The following is a 17,646-nucleotide window of genomic DNA, read 5'->3' as shown; positions in this document are numbered from 1 at the left end:
AAAAAAAAAAATGTATAACTGTAATTAAAAAGCCAGCACTCAAGAAAGATAAGACACAAAGAATTAATTGGGATTACAGCTCTTCCTTCTGTATTGACTACAAAAGCTCGGTGATCTGAATTGTGCTCCAGCCCTGAGCTCAGGACTCCCTCCAACCCCCAAGGCTCTTCTTTAACATTTGTTATTACTTAGCTATTTTATTTGGCAGAGATCCCTCTATCTCATCTTCTAATGCACTGGCAAGGTTCCTGTTGCCAATAGCTTAGAGCCTACTACTGCTAGGGTAAGCGACATAGCCGAACTTTCTAGCCTCTGCATCCTTATAAATAATGCATCTGGTTTCCTGTAACTACATGAACCCTTAGACTTTGGTAGGCATGTCTTTGTTAGTCAGGATAAAAGAGTGGGGAGATGAACGGTTGGGGAAATAGTTGTAGGCAGTTATTATCACTGATTAGAACCTGACTCCATCATACATGCATTAATCACTGGGTTAATGCTAATGGAAAGCTTATAATATTTATAGTAGACATAAACATGATACATAAAAATAATGTCTTTACTGACTAAACTGCATCTTAAATTCAACAGTGCTAATGTTCACCTAGGACCTTTTGAAATTCTATTGCCCATAATTAGATCTAATTTACTTATTTTTAAAACCTCTTTTACTCTGCACACAATCCATTTACTTTTTGGGTGTGTACACACTTGTTCTTAAAAACAATAGTGAGATAATGGTTAAAGATAATACATAATGCTCCAGCTTGATGGTATAACAAGTTACTGGATTTAGAATAAAGGAGGAAAAATGTTATGATAATGAGTTATAGCAAAGTAAGTAATATATATCATACTTCTAACTTCAAAGTGTTTGTAAATTTATGTTATTAAAAATTAATGTTTTATTTTGAGCGACAGAGATATTAGTATTTAAACAAGAGAAACCAATTTTTAAAAGTGAAACTTCTTTAGCAATGTTCTTTAAGATGCACCTTCAATATTAATGTAAAGTAAGAAAGTTCCACCTCAGTATGTATTCTTCGCTTTATCGGACACACCATCATTGGACGTTCACAGAATGACTGTTCAGCATTAAAATTATGTTGTATGGATGAAAAAATTCAAATTGACTTAGATGTTGAATGAGAAGCAGGGTGCTCTAGAGCCTTGTATATTTTCATCAGAATTAATTGAGAGAAGGAAAAATCATGTTTCTAAGTGGAGAAAGGATGTTAATCCTCTTCATTTTATTGTCGGTTTCTTTAATAACGATCGGTTTAAATCTGAATGGCTCGTGTACTTATGAATATGATGACTTATAACTAATAGTGACACTTATTTTGGTCATGTTTAGCTTTTGCCGTGTCAAGGGTTTTACAAAGCCTCCGTAGTTATCAGAACTAATGTTGGTCAAAATGTTTAATACTTATTTCTTTGAATCATGTTGAATTTCCTTATTGATTAAACTAGTTTCTACAACCAGCCAATTTTAAATTAAATCATCAGATCTGTATCTGTATGTAGTATAATTTTTTCTCTTTGATTTTGAATACAATTTTTTTCTACTTTGAAATGTCAGAATTTCTGTGAAATGAAAACATTTCCTTAATGATTCAGAAAATTTTGCTAACCCTCTTTTAAAACTGTGCATTGTCATCACCGGTTAAATTGAGGAGTCTTCGATTCACCAAGAAGATAATAATAAAATATATTAGTATTTTACTCAGTTTATGTATTTTAACCCACTCACCAAAAACAATCAAGCCAATAACATCTAAAAAAATCAACCCATCATCAAATAACTACAATAGCCTAGTCTGTTTTGATGGTTGTTTTGTTTTGATGGATACTGAGGCTAGAAATAGATGGATTATGTTTTTCTGCCTCTAATTGTCCAATACTTTCAAAGTCTTCCTGCTTAGGCATAGTGCTTTCTGGAATCAGATTTCTGCATTCTTCTATCATTAGTCAAAACAAAACACTATCAGAAAGAAATATTTTCATAACTGGATACTAAGTGAAGAAAAATCTCAGATACTTAGACATGCACATACAAGAAACAGTGTTTCCAGAGATGCCTGGGTGGCTCAATCGGTTAAACATCTGCCTTCTGCTCAGGTCATGATCCCAGAGTCCTGGGATCGAGTCCCACATCGGGCTCCCTGCTCAGCGGGGAGCCTGCTTCTCCCTCTGCCTGCCGCTCTCCCTGCTTGTGCTCTCTCTCTGACAAATAAATAAATAAAATCTTGAAAAACAAACAAACAAAAAAAAAACCAGTGTTTCCAGAATATATCTACCACACAAAGAGAATCCAGGAGAAGACATGGATTCTCACTTCTGAAGTATTTGCATTTGTGCCAGACTGGGATTAGGAAAACTAGGTTCTCCCTTAAAATATAACACCATGGAAGCAGGAACCATTGTGATCTTTCTCTTATTCTCGTAGTCTTAGGTAGGGCCTGGCATGTAGTAGGCACTTACTAAATAATGACCGAGTGAATGAGTGAACGAGTGAAGTTACCAAAGGCAGGAAGGACAAGGTGAACCTAGAATGTATCTGGAAAAACTGACAAAAGGCACACATTTAAAAAAATACCTGTGAAGCCTGTAGCAGAAGAGGCATCAACTGAAGACCAAGCCTTCCCTTTTCACTTTAATATGAATAATTTTTAACTTGCTATATTTGCACAATGTTTTCAAATATTAATGTCTTTTAAAAAAATTAAATTTTCCTGTTAAAACTCCGGGTTTATGGCATGTCTTCCTCCCTAGTGATCATGTTCCTAGGAGAAGAAATATGCCACAGAGGGACATCACACTGTTTAGTATGTTCAAGCTTTTTGATTCGTGTACCTGCTGGCAGTATCATGTAAATGGCTTGGTTTCATTATGGCCCGAGTTCAACCACACAGCATGATCAAGCGGACCACCTACAGTTGCAGATTAAATTCTATTGTTGGGGAAAGTGCCCTCATCTGAGGAGTAAATCTGTCGTTAACATGTTCTTGTTTGGGTCCAAGAACAGTAGGGCTCGGCAGAAAAGTTATTTCTTCTGTTATTGATGACCTTTTTATTTAAGTCTTCTTCCATGGGTGCACTTTCAAAATATAATTCTCAAGAGGAGAAATAAGGATCCTGATGGTGAGGATGATAAATAAGGAAGTGACAATGCTTGTCCTGCCTCTGTTTTTCAGAGTCAGCTTTCTCTTCTATTTTTTCTGAAGAGACTTGGACCTTATCACTCTCAAAATTTGAATCATGCCTTCACTCTTGGCAGATAACCCCACTTTCTACTTCAGAGAAAAGAGAGACTATAGCTGGAATGTCTTTTCCCTACCTGCTACCACATCTATAAACTCCAGCACAATGCCTGGGACATAACCAACCACTTAGGGAACATTTTTTGGATGGATGGGCAGTTAGATAGCAAGATAAATTAATGTACATCTTTGGTCTTTAGAAATGGTAGCTATTTTTGATCATATATAATACAGCGACCTCAAAATCTGAATCTACTGCTTTTGAAAAGCAGGTCATCATGAGGTTTTCCATTTTTACCTTCCAGACTGTGAAATGAAGTTCGATTAAATGCTGAACAGCAAAAATTTCCTAATCAGTTGCTGAATGTTGGCTGAATTACAGTAAGATCATTTCATTTTGAGTTGGGCAATTCAAGCATTTAGCTCTGGGTTTTTGACAGCATACAGTTCACTAAAATAATTATTTTTGTACCCATTCAACCCATCTTTTTCCGTAGACATAGTTTATTTTAAACCTCCTGTTTCCAGGAGTACAGTGAGCTCTGAGCCTGGAGATGCCTAAAAATGTCTTACCTTCTCATTGCACTTTTTTTTTTTTTTTTTTTTTAATTTCAGCGACTTCTCTCTGCTGTTCGTTTGCATCACCAAAAGCTTAGGAACCTTGGAAAACTGTTTACATAGTGGTATTTATCCCAATAGATTCTTTGGTTTTAAGTTTCTGAATGATTACCAATAATTTAATTCTAGATATACTCATCAAAAACTTTTTCCTTGGCATCCTTTTGTGGGTGAAAGGGAAGAATAGGGGGGATCTAGGTGTACATGGATACCTTTTGGATATCCTTTTGTATTTAATTTTTTGGATCCCTTTGATATAGTCAGTAAACCTTTGGAAGGACATGACAGAAGTAAAGATTGGGTTAAATCCAGGTATCTAACCTGGGGTGAAGGGGACTCAACCTAAGGATGGTTTATTTGTCTCACCTCTAGTGACAGGTCGTAGAAAAGTCTCAGGGAAGAATTTTTGAGAAACACTTCAGAAGATTTATGTTTCATTTGAGAAGGCTCTTTAAAAGCCTTTTCCTTCTTATGGGAGGTATATGGGGGTAGAAACAGCATATGGTTGAAACTCTCTGCACGGCAGTGATATGTAAAAGAAGTACTTTCCTGCTAGGTGAAATTACTCTGCATGCCTCTTGCTGTCACTGACATGATTTAGTTAAATACCGATGCTTTTAGAGGGGCTTTGTACTGCATCATAAATATTTAACAGTTTTATAAAATATCTGTATGCGTAACTGGGTAGGAAATACGGCGGTGGAGAAGCTCACCCTCCGCATCAGAGCCGTTTGGCCTTAGTGTCCCCTGACCGTTTGGCCATTGAAAAAGATATGTTCAGGATGCAAGTGTCATCAACCATTAAAGGATTCTATTTCTGTTTTTCCAACAAAATGATGCTTACTGTCTAACCTTTCTGATCGTCAGTAAAGTGAACTTTACAATTTCCCTCTTCACATTATTCATAGATGTTCCAATCCCCCAGTGACTGAAGGAGGGCATTAAGAAAAATCTCTTCTTGGCAAATAAACGATATGAGGGAGGGGTCAGGAAAAGCTCTTAGATTTTCTGCAGCAACTAATGGTTTGTTTATATAAAGATACTTCATTGCCATTAGATAATAGTTAAAATGATACAAATCTTGTATTTTTGATATAATTTTGAAATTCATTTTAAAAATCAATTCCTTAAAGTAAGAGTGGTAAGGGGAGGTGGGTGCCGAGGGTACCTGCATAGAGGAAGGGAAATAACCAAGTGCAGGTTGATGAATGTGGAATTCGTTATTTTGTTTGTTTGGCATAGGCTGTGGAGTTGTTGTTGTTGTTGTTGTTTAAGATTTTATTTATTTTTCGACAGAGAGAGAGCGAGAGAGGGAACACAAGCAGGGGGAGTGGGAGAGGGAGAAGCAGGCTTCCCACTGAGCAGGGAGCCCCATGTGGGACTCGATCCCAGGACCCTGGGGTCATGACCTGAGCCAACGGCAGACACTTAACGACTGAGCCACCCAGGCGCCCTGGAGTTTTTATAATAAAAACTTACTATAGCTTATTAAGGTGTGTTCTGTGTCATATGTGCTGGCGAGAAATAGCCATGAAAAACGTCTTCAAAATTTTTTCCCAGCGTTTTATTATGGAATGTTCAAGTATACGGAAAAAGTGAATGCATTGTAAACAACTTATACCCATTGTCTAGATTTTGCAGGTAACATTTGCTGTATTTGCTTTGAGCATCATTTTATTTATCCATCCACTCTTATTTTTGATGCCCTTTCAAGTAAGTTGCATATCTGAGTGCATTTTACTCCCACATATCCCACTCTGCCTGATACATGTGTTTTATTACAATCTTTAAAAGAATATGTAAGTGACAGATTATGCCAACAAACAGAATATAGGTTTCTCTGGAATGAGTCATCATATTTGGACCTGGGATTTTCTAGGCATCATATTTCAGAATTAACTCCATTAGCAACAGCCTTCTTTCTCCTCTTCCTGACAGTCGCTCCTTCCCTGTGCCAGTCTTCTGACTCTCCAAATTAAAAGAGGCCATAACCTTGCCTCGCCAGTTCTCAGCTATTGGCCATCTTGGTATCACATGTTTTTGAACCACTGCAATAATATTAGGCTGATCCCTATTTTGACATGACAGTCTTCTTTCCTCTCCCTTAATATAAGCTCCCTTCCATCCACTAGAGTCTCTATTCTGTACCTTTCTGTGTGAGCATAAAGCTCGTTGTCATGTTGCCATTGTTAAACTGATTTCTTATCTCCGACCTATCCTCTGTGAAAACTATTGGGCTCCACAGAGCACATTCTGTGTGTCCCCTTAGTGTGATGAAATCAGGTTGAATAAATGAGTCCAAATATGAATATTGATCTGTGGATATCTTCCAGAAAGAGGGCCTGAATATTCAGGAGAGCTGTGACCAAAAGTGGTCATGGGAGCATTAAACAGGGTTAACTTTCAGGTAGAAGCAGTCATAATGCAAGTTCAAGGTGAGATATTTCTATAGACATAATCCACGGCAGTAGTGACAGAACATCTAAACCCTCCCTTCTACTGTTCCTTTGTATTGACATTGGCAGTACATCCCTAAAGAGCTTTCCTTTGTAGAAATGAGTGGAAAGGAGAGGAGCATTAGACCTGAATTGTAGTCTTGACTCTGAAATTAATTTTGGTGTGACTCCAGGAAGATTATTTTTACCTCCTGGGACCTGTTTTCTTCTTGGACAAAATAAAATTCATGGGCAAGTCCTGCTTCAGCTCCAACGTTCAGTAAATGAAAATTTTAGATCTAATTATTCTTGAGATTACAGTTCATCTTTGCATTAAGCCTAAACCCTTTCACTCCGTGTGATTTCTGAAATGAAAAAAAAAAGGCATTCTTAAACAGATCTGAACTGAGCAACATATTGTGTGATTTAGAATAGAAGACTTTTGAATTGGAGACCGAATGACAAGACACTTTTATCTTATGACTCTTAAATTCGTATTTTTAAAGTAATAAAAATTATAACAATGCAGAAAAAGTGTCCACCCCTTGGACTGAGAAGCAGCAGAAAAATAGGAGGCTGGCATTTGATTTTAAATAGGATACTTCTGCTTCTATGAGCATTATAAGGCTTATGACCTTAACAGCATTGCCAGTTAGGTGACTCCCTCAGAATGCCAAATCAGCTCTGGCAACTGCTCATAGTTTTATTCCTCTTTTTTCCCTTTGGTGCAACTTTGTATTTTCATTTTGATCAGCAGCAAGGAGCAAGACTTACGTAGACCCTAAGGAAAATGTATATTGTAAGATGTTTCCTCTGGATGAACTCTTCTCAGATTTACAAATTTGGACTATATTTAAAAGTAGGACACTTCAGATAATTCCCTTCCCGAAGCTTCCTTGATTCCAGGTGAGTTGTGAGGGTTTATTTTATAGAAGGCTTTTTTTTTTTTTTTTTTAAAGATTTTATTTACTTATTTATTTGAGAGAGCGAGAATGAGAGATAGCACGAGAGGGAAGAGGGTCAGAGGGAGAAGCAGACTCCCCGCTGAGCAGGGAGCCCGATGTGGGACTCGATCCCGGGACTCCAGGATCACGACCCGAGCCGAAGGCAGTCGCCCAACCAACTGAGCCACCCAGGCGCCCCTATGATGTTTCAGAGTCTCTTGAGTGGATGGTACTGTCTTATAAGTAATTCATAACTGCCTTCCTATGTGGACCATCTCATGCTCAACAGGTTCTGTCTGAAGCAGAAGATTGAAAAATCAAAGTAACAAATTCCAGAGCATTTGTAAAAGTGATGTGTTGTGCTATACACTGCATTTCTGGATTGATTTGGGGATTAGTTCATAGAGTCAGCTGACAAGAAACTGAAACAAATAGCTAGTGCCTAAGTGTAAATCAAGTTTAATTACTTCCATGTTTGAAAACTTACTGACTTTGTATTAAACAGGCATTGATTATCAGAGATATTTCTCCCTAATGTTTAATTTCTCTTACTGCAACAAAGTATAGCCTTTATTATTCCCCTTAAATAACATTATCTACATGCTCATAAAAGCGCCGATTATCCCTTGTTTTGCCATAAGACTTGAGGATAAAACAAACAAAAATTCTCTCCTAGCCATGGTGCTCTGTGATGTGATCTTAACTTCAAACAAGCAAAGGTATTTGTTCAAGGTAACTAATGCAACATATATTGCTCTAGTAAACATTATGATTGACTATCCATCCATATATCAGAGTAGTCACTATAAGGACATTTTTTTTTCTATTACGCATATACACACACAGTACTTTAACATTATTTGTGTTTATTCACACAAGTACAACTCTTATCTGGAGTACCCATGCCTTTCACGTGTTTTCATGTAATTAATTCATCTCTCTTTAGTAGAGTTTCTAGTATTGATGCATTGATTCAACAACACATAGTGACATCTGTATGCCAGGCATGTTCTGGGCAGAAGGGATATAGTGGTGGAAACAGACACAAGTGCTTGACCTTATTGGAATTGACATTCAGGCAGTCAGTTTATCACACATTTCATAACAAAGCACACTGCGTAGAAAATACAGATAGATAATTCAGAATAACTGCCACTTTCTCCGTCATCCTTTGCTCATATTTCTAGTATATTCTAAATAGGGGAATGGGATGGAGTTAACAATGAGAAATAATATTTTAAGTATATAAAATGAGATAGAGTTATAAGCCTTTGCTCATTTTCTCATAAAATATCTTTTGAATGGAAACCCTCAATGACTTATCAATTTAGTATATCTTTATTCATGCTTCTGAGTTCCTTGGGATGCAGTGTCACATCATCAACATCAATTCAGAGTTTGTAGTTAATTAATAACTGTCAGAGATTTAATGCCACATGACCTACCGAGATTTTTGTAGACGAAAGGGCAACCTAAATGTACCAAAGTCTCATTATTTTAGTGCAGTCCGCTAGTAAAACTGGTCAGGTAGAACATATTTTCCTTTTGAAATTAAATGTTGGAGAAGCTGAAACCATGATGAGTGTCCAAGAGTCATTTTTTTGTTATTGAGTTAGAATTCGCATAACCTAAAATCATTCTAATGTGAACAAGTCACTGATATTTATCACAATGTTGTGCAACCATCTCCAACTGCTTCCAGAACATGTCCAGTGTAATTTTAAAGGAAAGGTGACTTATAAAATCAAAAATAAAATAAACTGTTTTTGCATATAACTAATGAATTCACTTACGGGGAGTGAGAAACTAATAGGTTCTCTCAAAGTAAAGAAAACTTATTATAACTATCCCATTTAATAAAGATATCTTTCTACATATAAATTCTCAAATCCTCATCTTTGAGGTCATATACTGTATCTTGAGCAACAGAGGATCTCAACTTATAAAGAACAAAATGTGCCAGAGTGAATTGATCATCTTGTTACAAAATGTGGGTTACACAGACCCACAGTCAGTACCAAACGTTTGATACAGCATCTCATAAAATAATTCTTGAAATTAAGTCAGATTGTTTTCTCTGAGAAAATTTTCACTGGGAAAGAATAGTATAATCCAGAGTCTTCACTCACCTTCAGAGTGGGGAGAAAACGCCTGCCCAGTAAGGTAGGATGAGTTTCATATCCCCCCATTTAGCATTATGAATAATGTAAAAGAACATCAAATAGTACATGGATTTGGTTTGCCCTCAGAGAATTTTTCTGTTTAGTTGAAGAGAGAAGAATTACAGGAACAACAGTTAAATTTTGGTTTATTCCCAACTTTTCATCCACTGAAAGGATCTGTGGTGGTTAAACATGAAGCGTATTTATGGTAACAGAGTTTCAGTAGCATAAGAGAAATTCTCTAAAGGCATATTTAGGAACAATCAGAAAAATTTGATAAGGGTATGACTGGACTAAGCACTAAAATATTTGAAAAAATGAACGAGAGTATAGAGGGTATTTTGAATAATTAGATGGATACAAAAAAAGTTTGCCCATTTATTAGAGGGGCCATAATCTATATAATTCAATTTCAGTTAAAAATAAAAACCAAACAAAATGTATGTACTGAATGGATAATGCAGCTCTAGGCTTGGGACAGCCAGATAGTGATAGACCTGGCCTTCAAAGAAATTGTATTCTTCAGTCCTATACACATGGCATGATTAAATAATAGCACAGACTGTGAAGATGTGCCCCAGTAGTGGTACAGCTAAGAAAATGCTGGGTCCATGACTTGGAAGCATAGAAGGGCTGCAGGGAGGAGTTGTGGCCAACCTAGGGAATGACTTTCAAATGAGAAGGAAGAGGCTAATAGATACATTTGAGTACTCTGTCCTCTCCATAGGAGGCAGTAACTTTTTAAGGTTACCTTTAGAACATGAAGCTTTCTTGTGAAAACTGTGATTTCATAATTCATTAGCAAATACATAAATCATTACATTTTATCCATAGTCATCTCCAATGAGTATAATTTAGAAATGAAATTATCCCAGGGGCGCCTGGGTGGCTCAGTTGGTTGGGCATCTGATTGGTTTTGGTTCAGGTCATGCTCTCCCGGGTCATGGGATGCAGCCCCGCATCCGGGCTCTGCACTCAGCAGGCAGTATGCTTGGGATTCTCTCCCTCTGCCCCTCCCCCAGCTTTGCTCATGGATGGTCTCTCTTTCTCTCAAATAAATAAATAAGTCTTAAAAAAAAAATTATCCTGGTCATTGTAGTACTAGACACCATTTTAGGAGCAACGGTAAGATTTTTCAGAGATAAACATTTTCAGAGCAAAAGAGCCAAAGTATAGGGGAAAAAAATGTAAAAGAGAAGAGAGGTTTGGGTAATATGGTCAAAAGCAAACTGGCATTTACTATCCTCTTTCATCTGCTAGAGCTGTGCTAAATACTTCTGATAATAAAAAAAAAGTAAATGCTGAACCCAATAGCCTGGCTTGAATTGAAGTAGCAGAGGAATTTCATTATATTTGATGATATGATAGGATTTCTTTTTTCTTCATTGAAGCTGGCTTAGAAGGAAGCTGGAATATTATGAAAGTGGATCAGAAATACACGTGTATTTTGATTTTCTTCTGCCAAATCCCATTCTGTATTACCCCATCTCCTCTTGTCCCAGGTCGACTTACTAACATTTACTTCCTTACCTTCTGTGGTGGATGAATTATGGCGGCAAATTCTTTGTCACCGTCCCATCGAGACTAAATCCTCTCCCCCCCCCCAGCCCTGTCCTGCTTCACCAGTAGGAGGCAATGGAAATAACCCATGTAGCGTCCAGATTTAGTCTGAAGGAGGACTGGCAGCTTGTGCTTCCTCCTTCTTGGGATGCTTCTGCTCAGAACCCAGCCGCCATGCTGTGAGAAGCCCAAGCCACAGGGGGAGGGCATGGGTTGATGTGCCCTCCTGCAGCCCCCACTGAGCTCCCAGCTGACATCTGGCATCAGCTGCTGGGCATGTGAGTGCCATCTTCAATAGTTCAGCCCCGTTCTGCCCCAGCTGACATCAAATGGAGCAGAAGAACCACTCAGCTGAACCCTGTCAGCCTGCAGACTCAGGAGATAGACAACAACCGTTGTTCTTTCAAGCTGTTTTGGGGCAGTTCGTTTCATGGAGGTACATAACCGAGAGCGCTTTCCAGAGAAAATGCTAGAACCGAGACTGTGGAGGAGCTCATTCAATTTCCATTATAAGTAGGTCACATTTAAATAGCCTATGCTTGATCCTTATAACTTCTGGATATCACTAGGCAAAATTTTAGAAAGCTCTTATTTTGGAAAGGAGGCACCTTTAAGTTTGTTTACAGACTACATTAAGGAACTAAGCCTTTTTCATTGTTATACTTTTTGGTTCCCTTATTCTCCCAATGAAGTGGTAGGTAAGCAACATATAATCAGATGCATTATTGTGATTAAAAAGAAAAGCAGTATTTTTCAGCAGAAATAGCATGAATCAGACTTTTTTTTTTTTTTAAAGATTTTATTTATTTGTTTGAGAGAGACAGAAAGCTCAAGTAGACAGGCAGGCAGAGGGAGAAGGAGAAGCAGGCTCCCCACTGAGCAAGGAGCCCAATGTGGGCCTCGATCCCAAGACCCTGGGATCATGACCTGAGCCGAAGGCAGATGCCTAACCGACTGAGCCACCCAGGCACCCTTGAATCAGACTTTTGTTCAGATCTCGGCCCTGTCACTTAATAGCCTTGTGACCATGGCTAAGTTACCTAAGCTGCCTGAGTCGTCTTCTTTTTTTTTTTTTTTGAAGATTATATGTACTGTACAGGATTAGTGAAGATAAGAAAATAATATATATTAACAACCTAGCAGAATGCCTGGCACCAAGGTGTGATGTAGCTTTTGTTGTGATGAACGAGGTGGTAATGTGATTTTTAAAAGGTAGCAAAATTCTGGCTCATGTTTATTTTTTAAGGGGACACAGAAATATGGGTGCTCCTGGGCTTTATTGGGGTGGAGCCTGAAGGGTTAAAGTGTTATATCCTTGTGATTCTTCCTCCAAATAGGCATGTTTCAGCCAAAGGAAATTCTGATCCCTCACCGATTCACACCACCCTTCCTTACTTCTTTACTCCTAGAGGGGATGTGATTAAGGGATAAAGACAACCTTCTGCTAGTCCCAACGGGGGAATGGATGGAGAACTGTTTTTTGTTTTTGTTTTTTTCTTTACCTCCTGTACCCCCTTTCTTCAATTACATTCACCTTCTGATTTGGTGGGAAACCACTTTACAGGACGCTGGCTTTCCGCAAGCCTATCTTAGCTTCAAGGAGCCACGGGGCTCTTGGAATACCTCTCCAGGGAGGACAGTACACACCCCACAGTCCGATGTGTGTAGCCCAGGGGAAAGAACCGTTGTGGCAGCCCACAGGGTTTTGTCTCTGCTGTTTTGTCTGAGTCTTTGTAGAATATGTCGTTTTCCTTTCTAAGTGCTGGGCGTCTTTAAGATGACAACTAGAGCAAAGCCCGATAATTTTTTCTACAGAATACATTTGCTCTGAGTGATTGAGGTGAGTAGTTGTTGGTACAAGCTGAGGACCACTTTTTTAAACTCTGGGTTACTGTCCTGGGTATCTTCTCTTACCTGCCCGACTTGGGCTGCCTGAACCCCATTTTGATTTTTGAAACCTAGATTGGCTCTGAATGGAAATGCCAATGTGTTATACTTGAGTGTAAGGTTGGTTTGGGACAGAAGTGAGGAGGTAGGGCCCATGTATTTAAACTGGGTGATCTGGAAAGGAATTATAAAGTACCCCAATTTAGCATAAACATTTACTTTGCTTGTATGGGTTTTGAATATTTACATGAATATTGATTATTAAAATGTTACTACCTCTCAGTATGAATACTGTAAATGCTAAGAAACAGATTTCCTGTGATAGGAAATTTCATGTCCGTTGTTAGAATCTTTAAGAAAACTCTCACTGCTTTAAAATCAAATAGTTAATGGGGCGCTGACTGGCTCAGCCAGTTGAGCATCTGACTCTTGGTTTCAGCTCAGGTCACGATCTAAGGGTCCTGAGATGCAGCCCCACTGAGTGTAGAGCTTACTTGGGAGTCTCTCCCTCTGCCCCTCCCCCCGCTCATGCTCTCCCTCCCTCCCCTCTCTAACATAAATAAATTAATTTAAAAAATAAAATAGTTAAAGCTAGAAAGCCGGCACAAGATCTTATTTTAAGTATTACTTTAAAATATTGGTTATTGGTATATAAGTGCAGGTTATGGAGAAGATAAGTCATTTTGCCCATAAGCTTGTCACAGTCATAATTACAATTAGGCAAATTGTTTCAGGCTTTTGTAGTAGTTGTTACTGCAAACACATTTTGAGATTTAACGTCCTTTAAATCATTTATAATTATGGGCCAATTTCATTTTGAAAGAAATGGTAATATTCTTATTGCATGCCCACTTAAAGCGTAAAACTATTTAAGAGCAGGAAAGATTGTGCTACACCAAATATAATGTGCTTAAAGCAGAATTTTTCAGGACTTGAGCTCTAAATTTATTGCTTCTGGGACTCATATGCTGTTTGTGTGTGTAGTATACATTTAGAGAGAGTTTTTAAGAGTCCTGTTGACATAGGTGAGCAGAATGGTTCCTTGGAAACCATTTGAGTGTGCAGTCACAGTAAAGCAGGGATTAAAGGTTCAGATGCATATAGTGTGAACTGACATGCAAGAATAGGAGGTTCCGGGAATCCTGTACTCCCTATTGAAGACTGCATTTCTTCCAGCCTTTTAAGGGCTGCTGTTTTATAAGGGGGAGAAAAACCCTGCGTTGAAACTTTCTGTAAGGTAAAGCTACTGAAACCTATCACAAAAGGCATGCTTCCCCCCCCCCCCATTTCTTGGATCATTGCCTTTATTTATTTCACTTATATGTAAGCATACATGAGTAGGTTTTTACACATAATCATACATAATCAAATGCATTGTTGCTATTATCATTTTCAGCAAACTCTTATCTGTTAGATCAATCAAAAATAAGAACAAATTTTTTTTTACCATGACTTTTGTTTTGTTTTGTTTTGTTTTGGTGCTTTTCCTTTCTTCATGTGCATCTGAGTTTCTGACCTATATCACTTTCCTTCTCTTTAAAGAATCTGTTTACTATCTCTTGCTACTGGCTATAAATCCCCTCAATTTTGTTTGTCTGGAGAAATCCTTTATTTCTTCTTCACTTTAGTGGAAAACTCTTCTTCATACTTGCAGTGTGGTTCTAGCTGAGGACATGTGGTATATATTACAGCACCCAGGGAATTCAAACCTCTGCAGTGTGGAGTCACCATGAAGGCTAATTTCAAAATGAAGAGCGCTATTTACCAGTGTTTCTTATTAGCTTGACATTAGTCTCGGACTGCTGCGGGTGGGAAGAGGAAATGGAAATTTAAGTGGGACCAGAGTGGGGCTACATGAACACGTCTCCCCTCGCCTAGCACCCCTCCTCCAACATCGCTTCACCCTGGGTATTGGAAAGTCTTACAGGATCGTCGGGAACGGGGCTGAAGGCAGAGCTGTCCATGGTTCGGAAAAAAATGTTCTAACTGTTGGTTGAAGATCAGGTAATACCAGTCCTCTTGGTGAACAAAACTTACTAGAGGGCAGGGGAAGGAATGCTCTCTCTCAGCGGCAGGCAAGAAGAAATTGCTGTTGAAAAGCTTACCTCTCTAGGGAGGAATCAGATATCAGACTTTGCCAAGCCTCAGGTCCAACCCATAAGGTCCCACCTACATCCCCCGCCCCATCCCAGCTTTGTTAGATTGCTAGCATCGATCGCTGGCTTTTTCTGACCCAACAGTGGGTGAAGGAAAGAGAACCGGCAAGACTGGAAGCGAGCAAGGTGGGGGTGGAAAACGGGGGCCGCTTCTTGTGGAGAGAAAAAGAAAAAGGGAAGAAGCGGGGTGGGGGCCATGGGGACTGAGCTTAAACTGGTGCCTGCCTGCTTCTCTTTGATTTGATGGCCTTTATTCCTTCTAATTGGATAAAATAGGAAGTCACTGGCAGTCCTGCGTTGCTGGGTGTACTGATTTTACTCAGAGCATCCAGCAGCTCTGGAGTACGGACAGAGGGAGGAGGGAGGAGAAAGAGAGAGAGAGAGAGAGAAGGAGAGGGAGAGAGAGAGAGGGAGAGAGAACGTCTTTGGATGGGGAGGGGAAAGGAAGAGAAAGAGACTATGAAGCAGGGCCGGGCGAGCTGCAGAGGAAGAAAGTGAATGAGCGCTCCAGAAGGACAAAGAGGAGTGGTTGGGGGGTGGGGGTGGAGGCAGGGCGGGGAGGGGAGTCACCGCCCCTCCGGGGCCGCACTCTTCCCTTCGGATCCCTCTGCCATGACCCTGTTTGCAGTGATGCTCGCAGGGCAGGCACCTGCTGCTCTATAATGATTCAGCCTCTTCCAGCCGTCGCGTTAACACAACAGGATGCTGTTGCTACTGGCCCTGCTGCCTCTCTTCCCGCCGCCGCCGCCACCGCCGCCGCTGGTCCTGCTTTTGCTTTTACTTCTCCTGCATGACAGTTGCTTTCTCCATCTAAGCAGACAGCAGCTTCAGATACTCGAGGTGAGAAACATGCCTTTCAGTTTGGGCTACTGGTTTACCTAATTGACCAACCCTCGGCTCGGTTTCGGTTTTGGCCCCGGTCCTCTTGACCAGCCGGGATGGTTTGGAGAAGCATTTGAAAGAACTGCAAAAGTGGCCCAGAAACAGCCGTCACGAATTACAATATACTTGTATTTGGTAGTTTGCTAGAGGCTTTTTTTCCTCCTTCCTGCCTCCTGAACTCCTCTTGCTTTTGATAATGGCCTTGGACTTGGAAGACTTATCGATTTCCCCATGTAAGATGCTGCATCATTTGGTTGGGGGGGGCTCTGCATGGTAATGGACCGTGAGAGAGGCCAGGCCTTCTGGAGGTGAGCCGATGGAGATTTATTCCCCAGACATGTCCGAGGGAGCTGCTGAGAGGTCCTCCAGCCCCTCCACTCAGCTGAGTGCAGACCCATCTCTTGACGGGCTTCCGGCAGCAGAAGACATGCCAGAGACCCAGACTGAAGATGGGAGAACCCCTGGACTCGTGGGCCTGGCAGCTCCCTGCTGTGTCTGCCTGGAAGCCGAGCGCCTGAGAGGTTGCCTCAACTCAGAGAAAATCTGCATTGTCCCCATTCTGGCTTGTCTAGTCAGCCTCTGCCTCTGCATTGCCGGCCTCAAGTGGGTGTTCGTGGACAAGATATTTGAGTATGACTCTCCTACTCACCTTGACCCTGGGGGGTTAGGCCAGGACCCTATTATTTCTCTGGATCCAACTGCTGCCTCAGCTGTGTGGGTAGCATCTGAGACATACACTTCACCTGTCTCTAGGGCTCCATCTGAAACTGAGGTTCAAGTTACACTGCAAGTTGACAATGCTGTTGTGTCCTCCCAACCTGCAGCGGTACCCACCCCGAAGAATCGTATTTTTGCTTTTTCTTTCCTGCCGTCCACCGCACCATCCTTCCCTTTCCCCACACGGAACCCTGAGGTGAGAACACCCAAGTCAGCAACTCAACCACAAACAACAGAAACTAATCTCCAAACTGCTCCTAAACTTTGTAAGTAGAGAGAGAGAGGTGATGAATAATGGAAAGGGGTGGGCTTGAGGCGCCAAAAGGCGTTCTCTAGCACAGGGAGCTGTTTCCTTGTCTTCTATTTTAATTGCATGGTTTTGTTGAAGCACATCATGTGACTGGAACGCTTGGGGTGGCCATGAAGAGATGAGTAAAATGATCTTGCAAACTGCTGGTGTGAAGCAGCGTTCCCTCCAGCCAGATTGTTCACGGGCTGGGGTTGGGGGGGGACCCCCAGCTTGAGCGTCTGTGAGTCATGCTTGAATGTCACTGCAGTTCCATTGATTTCTAACACTTTCTAAAAAATTAAGACAGCAGAGCATCCTTTCTGTTTTATATGAGTGTGACTTCCATAGAGCGGCGAGTGTGGTTTCGCGTCTGTCTCGTTCCCATGTAGCCTTCCCTCACCCCTCCTCACCCTTCAGTTCCCCTTGGCCTCCCGGCAGCCCCACGCCGCCTGGTATCTGCCTCCATCCCTTCTTCCTGTTCCCTTCACTGCTCTCTGCTCTCACCACATTTCTCTTTTAATTGGTTCTTCCTGATAGCGCAGTCACTGTGCTCAGCCCCCAGCAGCGGCGGGCTCTCCCTGTCCTGCCCAGATTGTCATTTCAGCTCCTGAGCACTGGTGAGGGGCAGCTTTATTTTCTTCAGGACGCAGCACAAAGTCTGCATGAAGGGATTTTCCCAAGTTAGTTTTGTCTTCTGTAATCAAATGTCTAAAGAGCTTCCTTGGCAGTCATT

The 17,646-nt window shown here is 40.5% G+C and overlaps 1 protein-coding gene across 6 annotated transcripts in view; it reads left to right on the top strand.

Moving 5' to 3' along the window:
- Positions 1 to 17,646, top strand: part of NRG1 (neuregulin 1) — a 1,094,991-nt gene that overhangs the window by 953,094 nt on the left and 124,251 nt on the right. For 2 of the 6 annotated variants that reach the window (XM_027598282.2, XM_027598283.2), the window contains exon 1: positions 15,185 to 16,890. The exons of 3 other annotated variants lie outside the window; for them this stretch is intronic. In XM_027598282.2, the coding sequence (XP_027454083.1) occupies positions 16,224 to 16,890 (667 nt within the window). In that variant the 5' untranslated portion in view covers positions 15,185 to 16,223. Of the gene's footprint in view, positions 1 to 15,182; positions 16,891 to 17,646 lie in introns of those variants that run through there. One more of the 6 variants, XM_027598286.2, reaches the window with a different exon arrangement.

Source organism: Zalophus californianus, chromosome 2, assembly GCF_009762305.2.
Source record: "Zalophus californianus isolate mZalCal1 chromosome 2, mZalCal1.pri.v2, whole genome shotgun sequence".
NCBI lineage: Eukaryota > Metazoa > Chordata > Mammalia > Carnivora > Otariidae > Zalophus > Zalophus californianus.
This window is presented reverse-complemented; position numbering and strand designations above follow the sequence as displayed.